This window comes from Chlorocebus sabaeus, chromosome 29 (genome assembly GCF_047675955.1).
Source record: "Chlorocebus sabaeus isolate Y175 chromosome 29, mChlSab1.0.hap1, whole genome shotgun sequence".
NCBI classification, from domain to species: domain Eukaryota; kingdom Metazoa; phylum Chordata; class Mammalia; order Primates; family Cercopithecidae; genus Chlorocebus; species Chlorocebus sabaeus.
The window spans coordinates 4,281,657-4,288,448 of NC_132932.1; the positions used below are offsets into that span (position 1 = coordinate 4,281,657).

A 6,792-nucleotide genomic window follows, 5' to 3' on the forward strand; every position below is an offset into this window, starting at 1 on the left:
CTGGACATGTGGCAGAGAAAGAATCCAATCCAAGCAGGCTGTGGAGCAATCACTTGCTAGAGAGACTAGCAAGACTGAAAGGCAGCCAAGTGCCAATACTCAAGACAATGGGAAAAAGGCCCCAAATGTATTTATTTCAGAGATCTTGGAGACAGCCCCTCCTATCATAGGGCCAGAGGCTTAGGAGGAAAGAATGATTTCAGGGGCCAGGCCCAAGATGGCACTGCTCTGCTCGGCCTCAAGACACTGCTCCCACATTCTGGCTGCTTCAGCTCCAACCACAGTTAAATGGGCCCCAGGTTCAGCTTGGGCTGCTGCTTCATAGGGTGCAAGCCATAATCCTTGGTGGCTTCCATGTGGTGTCAATCCTGCATGTACACAGAAGGATACTGTGGCAAGGGTGAAAAAGGCTTGGCAGCTTCTACCTGTGTTTCATGGAATATATAAGGAAGCCTCTATACCCAGGCTTCCTCATATACTTGCCACAAGGAAGGAGACTTCACAGGGAACCTCTACTGGGGAAATGATGAGGGACACTGTGGGGTTGGAGTCCCCACACAGAGTCCCCACTGGGGCACTGCCTAGTGGAGCTGTGGGAGGGGGGGACACTGCCCTCTAGACCCCAGAATGGTTGATTCACCTGCAGCTTGCACACTGTGCCTGGAAAAGCCACAGGCACTTAACTCCAACTTGTGAGAGCAGCCATGGGGTCTGCACCCTGCAAAGCTATATAGGCAGAGTTTCTCAAGGCCTTAAAAGTCCACCCTTTGCATCAATATGTTCTGGATGTGGGAAATAGAGTTAAAGGATATTATTTTGGAGCTTTCATATTTAATGACTGTCCTGCTGGTTTTCAGATTTGTATGGGACCTATTACCCTTTTCTTTTGGCCAATTTTTATCTTTCAGAATAGCAATGTTTATCTAATGCTTGTACTACTATTAGAGCTTGGGAGTAAATAACTTGTTTTGATTTTAGAGGCTCATAGGTGAAAGGAGATGAGTCTCAGTTGATACTTTGGATTTGATGTTTGAATGAGTTAAGACTTTGGGGGACTGTTAGTAGGAGATGATTATTTTGTGATGTGAAAAAGACATGAGATTTGGAGGGCCAGGGGTAGAATGATGTGGTTTACATATTTTTTCCCTCCACATCTCATGTTGAAATGTAATCCCCAGTGTTGGAGGTGGTCTTGGTGGGAGGTGTTTAGATCATGGGGGCAGATCCCTTACGCATGGCTTTAGCACCATCCCTTTGGTAATTAGTCGGCTCCCATGAGAACGGGTTGTTTAAACACGTGTGGCATCTTCTTGCTCCCCTTGCTTCTGCCCTCACTATGTGATGTGCCTGCTTCCCCTTTACCTTTTGCCATGATTGTAAGCTTCCTGAAGTTCTTACTAGAAGCTGAGCAGTTGCTTATGCTATGTTTATACAGCCTGTAGAACCATGAGCCAATTAAACCTCTTTTTAAAATTAATTACCCAGTCTCAGGTATTGCTTTACAGTAATGCAAGAACCTACTGATATATACTAGTTTAAAATTACCATTGAAAGCTCTGCTCTCATCTGCAGTTGATCTGGGCACAGTGGTTTTGACACCCATTGGACAATACGATTGCTCAACTTTAATTTTTCAGTCGGAATTGTGTAAGCTGAATTAGTTGAGATGTCTACAAGTGTTGACTATTGTTAGTTCTCATCAGTCCTCTTCAACTGGGGCATGAACAAGATGAATTTTTTTGCTCACAAACTGATGTGGATGGTCTGCCATTGTGTGCATCATCTTCAACACCATCTAATTCCTTCTTAAAACAAGTTATCCATTTGTAAATACTTGATTTCTTTGGGGTGTTGCACCTATAAGTTTTTAGTAAAGTTTCAATTATTTCACCATTCTTCCATTTCACCTTCACTATAAATTTGATGTGTGTTCCTACTTCAGTTTTAGCAGAATTCTTGTTGCTCTCATAGGACTTCTTTTCAAATTGATATCTTATCCTTCTTAGTGCCTCAAACTAGATCCTGTTCAGATATGTTATAAAAAGTTAGTTTGAATTTATTTTAGTGCAAATTTTGAAATACATGCCTAGTCATTTTATATTTATTTTCCATGAACCTTTTGAAGACCCTTCACATACAATGAAATACTATTCATCCTTAAAAAAGAAAAAAATATTGTCTTTTGAAAAAACATGGATGAAACTGGAGGGCATTATGTTAAGTAAAATAAAGTAGGCACAAAATAACAAACATTGCATGATTTCACTTATATATGAGCTATAAAATTTGAACTCAGAGTAACATGAAGTAAAATGGTAGTCACCAGAGGATTGGGGGTGAGACAATTGGGGAGATGTTGGTCAAAGAACATAAAATTTTATCTAGACAGAAGGACTATATTCAAGACATCCATTATACTTCATGGTGACTACAGGTAATGACAGTATGTTGTATATTTGAAAATTTCTAAGAAAGTAGATTTTAAGTGGTACTCATCACAAAAACAAATGCTAAAGTATGTGAGGTAATGCCCATAATAAATAGCTTGATTTAGTCATTATGCAGTGTACACAAACATTAAAGCATCAAAAACATCACGTTGTACAATAAAAATATATGGAATTTTTACTTGTCAATTAAAGAATTACAGAAGTTCTTGAAATAAAAAAACAAATAATCTAGTGCAGTTCCTTGTGAAACCAAATATATGGCTCTTGGAAAAGCAAAAATAAAAGAACAACAAGAAAAAAAGAGAAAAGATCTGTACTGATGAAAATTAAAGTTAAAAAGAGACTGTACAATTAATCATTATAGATTAGAAAAATGTTCCTAAATTTATATGTTTAGGAAATTAAGCAACTTAAATAATGTAAAAGCAGAAGACAACATTCATTGACATGAATTTTTAATTTTTTCAGAAATCATACATTGTCAAATTTTCTAAGGAGGAGAAAATTAAAGCTCTAATCATCATGGAATACATTAAAAGAAGTCAAAAGTATCATCCTATAAAACTCACAAGCTACATTCATGTTTATGTACAACCTTTCCCAAACCTGTCAAAGGACAGATAATGCTAGGATATAGAAACACTTTTCTGAGCAACCCCACTAATTTTGTGAGCTTATCATTGTCTTACTACCAAAATAGGAAGTGGATTGCCCAACAACTTAAAACTACTGTAATTGTAAACCTATATGAAAAAATCCTCAGTAAAGTGTTAGCACATCAGACCAAAGTTATAATATTCCCATATAACACACCATAATTAAGTGGAGTGTATGCTAAGGATACAAATATGTTTGTATGGGATATCCTATCAATAATTTTTAACGTTTAAAATTACAACAGGAATTCATTTAACATTCCTATTGCAGTGCATCAGCTGTTCTTTGCTGAGTTTCTTCCCACTGATGTGTGGAATATCACTGAAGATTCAATTCAATTCAATTCAATTCTTCCTGTAGTGTTACAGAAATTTCTCCATGTAAAACTCTTCCTAAATCTATTAGAGACATAGCGCATGTAATCGGTAGTAAGACAAGGGAAAGAGCTCTGGGAGTTGAAAGAAAGCTGAAAGTGGTTTGGCTGTCTGGACTTGAGCCTTTTTCCCTATTCAATAAGCCAACAAATATTTAATGGTAAGGAATCATCATGGGACACATTCATACTCCCATGGTCCTTGTTCAATCCCAAGTCCTATATGAAATATGTAAATGATAAAACGGGAAACGGGTGAAATAGAGTGTTGAGAAGAGGAGGTTTACCTAAGTCAATATTTATTATAGTTATAACACCTTAACTCAAAAGTATGTGCACATTTGGTGCAGCTCCCCTACAAGAACATTTGATCTGAAAGAAGCCAAAACCTGTTTCAACTTTCTCAAAATCTGTAGATAATTGAATGAGGTATGCTTTTATTAAAAAAAAAATTTTATGTCAACAACTTGCTTGATCCAATTGCTTGAGATTTTCTTTTTGGAAAATAGCAATAAGACCTTTAACTGGAGAATGAAAGGTGGAGCAATGGCTTATGATACTTGGACTTAGAGTTTTGTGCAAAGTCCTTTGACTCTACCACAAAATAATTATATCAATTTTAGTCTAGAGCATAAAATTTGACTTTGGGTATGATAGAAAATGACTTAAAGATCCGTGTCTGTAATATTTGAGGTTTCTTTTAGTTCTGTGGGTTCTTTTTCTGAAATATTGAATAGAGGAGACTCTACAGAAGCATACTAATATCATTCTATACTTACCTCAGTTCAACCCTGCCCAGTGCAACATCTAGACAAAAATGGCATTCAGTAGAGGATATGGTGCCATTCTCTATGAGGATTTCTGGCATTTTTCAAATCTTCATTTTATGGCTATTATCACCTTATCTACTGATATTCTGTACTGACATACATACATTTCAGTTTACATATTCTCATACAGTACAATGTTAACTGCAAGGGAATTTACCTCAAACTCAAACAGTTCACATAACTTCAGAGATAATATGGATTAAGCAGTTTTCATGGTTTAATCCATAAAATCATTGCAGGTTGCAGGTGTTGCTTATAGAGTAAAGACAGAGGCAACAGGAGAGAAAACCAGAGTAAAAAATATGGGGGAAAAGATAGGTATTTTCCTTGTAAATGTGGCCTTGTGGGGATTCTCTATGAATTGAAGCTGCTTGTAGATAATTCTGAGTGGATATAAAAAGAAGCAGGGCAAAGGAAGGTGGAACAAACAATCTGGATATATTAGCATCTCTTCTTAATTGAGGCTTTTGTGGGTATATATATGTTATTTGCTTAGCCTCAGATTTAACGCACAAATTTATAAAATGGGGTTGTTGACTTACTATGGTTGTACCTCATAGCCATTCTTCATTAATAAGGATAATTGAGAGAAGAATATATATACGTCAAAATTACAGATAAGACATTTCCTAGTGGGATAACTCTAGAGCATTTTAAATATATGTGGAGAAGAACACTTTTGGATTGTAGTCTACTTTTCTAGATCTTGATATTAACCCATTGATGTTTCTCTTTGTAGGTACTTCTCTTGTAGGCTGAGACCATGGACAAGGGAAATTATTCTAGGGTGCCGGAGTTTGTTTTGCTGGGACTCTGCAGTTCCTGGGAGCTCCAGTATTTCTTCTTTGTGTTTTTTAACTTGTTGTACATTGCCATTGTGCTGGGCAATCTTCTCATTGTTTTTACAGTGATTTCGGAACCTGCCCTGCATACACCCATGTACATCATGCTCAGTAACCTTTCCGTTTTTGATATTTTTCTTGCCTCTTATGCAACCCCTAAGATGATCCATGATTTCCTTCATGAACCCAAGACTATCTCCTTTGAGGGCTGCATGGCCCAGATATTCTTGCTCCATGTCTTTGCTGGTGGTGAGATGGTGCTCCTTGTAGCCATGGCCTATGACAGGTATGTAGCCATTTGCAAACCTCTCCATTATGCAACCATCATGAACTTGTGCACATGTACAGGCCTAGTGGTAGGATCTTGGGTCATTGGGGTTATGCACTCCCTGAGCCAGTTAGCTTTCACTGTAAATTTGCCCTTCTGTGGCCCAAACATAGTGGACAGTTATTATTGCGACCTTACTTTGGTCATCAAACTTGCCTGTACAGATACTTATATCCCTGAAGTGTTGATGCTTTTGGACAGTGGTCTTATGGGGGCAACGTCATTTTTTCTTTTGCTGATCTCCTACACGGTCATTCTGATTACTGTGCGGCGACATTCCTCAGCAGGTATGGCCAAGGCTCGCAGCACTCTGACTGCCCACATTACTGTGGTGACCCTGTTCTTTGGGCCCTGTATCTTCATCTATGCCTGGCCTTTCAGCAACTTACCAGTGGATAACATTTTGTCTGTATTCTCTACAGTTTTCACACCTATATTAAACCCCCTTATTTACACATTGGGAAACAAAGAGGTAAAATCAGCAATTCATAAACTGAAGACCCAGTATGTAACTTCCAGGCTGTCTTCCCAGCTCTCTCTCATAAGACTAGATTTGTTGAATTGAGTAGACAAATGGGAACTCGAGACACAGACTTAGTCTTTTTCTTCTAACCGTCAATGTTTTTAACAGTTAATTTGTTTGCTTGAAATTATAAATGCATGTTCTTTGTTAAATACTTGTAAAGAAGCCTATACACAATTATGCATTCTTCAGTCATACTTGCTATAGTTTTGTAGTTAATTTGCTTATATTTGCTAACTAAAATCAATAGAGTGTTTCACAAATGATTGCACAATTTAAAATATTTTGATAAAATAGGAAATCGTTTGATAAAAACTTACATGCATATTCACACTTGCTAAACTAAAAATGCTGTTTCTTTTATGGTTAAGATATGCTAAGTAATTTGTGAGATTTACCTTTAGCAGTAAAAACATTCCATTAACATTCTTTTCTTCATACATTTTACATCAAAAAGTTCACGCTCTGTATTAAAAAGATCCATAGACTAATTAAGCATGTAAAATTAATTTTATAAGAATTTAAGATAGCACTTTTCAAATCTCCTTTTATTTTATTTTTTCCTCCTCACATACAAAACTTGAGAGATGCAAGAGATCACATTTTATGAAGCTATATAAAATCACTTGATGTTACCAAGGTACCATTTATTCTTATCATTCTGTCACCAAAATGGTGTTAACATCAAAATATGACAATTAACTAGTTTTAAGTCCATAAAACAGTTACATAACATAGCATATAAAGCTTTAGACACTTGGCAATAAAACCACATAAAAATAGAACAAG

General features: G+C 36.8%; 1 protein-coding gene across 1 annotated transcript; it reads left to right on the top strand.

Annotated features, from left to right (window-relative positions):
- Positions 1 to 5,073: 5,073 nt before the first annotated feature.
- Positions 5,074 to 6,045, top strand: LOC103231316 (olfactory receptor 4K15-like). Its single transcript, XM_037987736.2, has one exon. It carries the CDS (start codon positions 5,074 to 5,076, stop codon positions 6,043 to 6,045), a length of 972 nt encoding a protein of 323 aa, XP_037843664.2.
- Positions 6,046 to 6,792: the final 747 nt, after the last annotated feature.

Coding starts and splice junctions, on each gene's coding strand:
- LOC103231316 (XM_037987736.2), top strand. CDS start 5,074: ATGGACAAGGGAAATTATTCTAGGGTGCCGGAGTTTGTTTTGCTGGGA.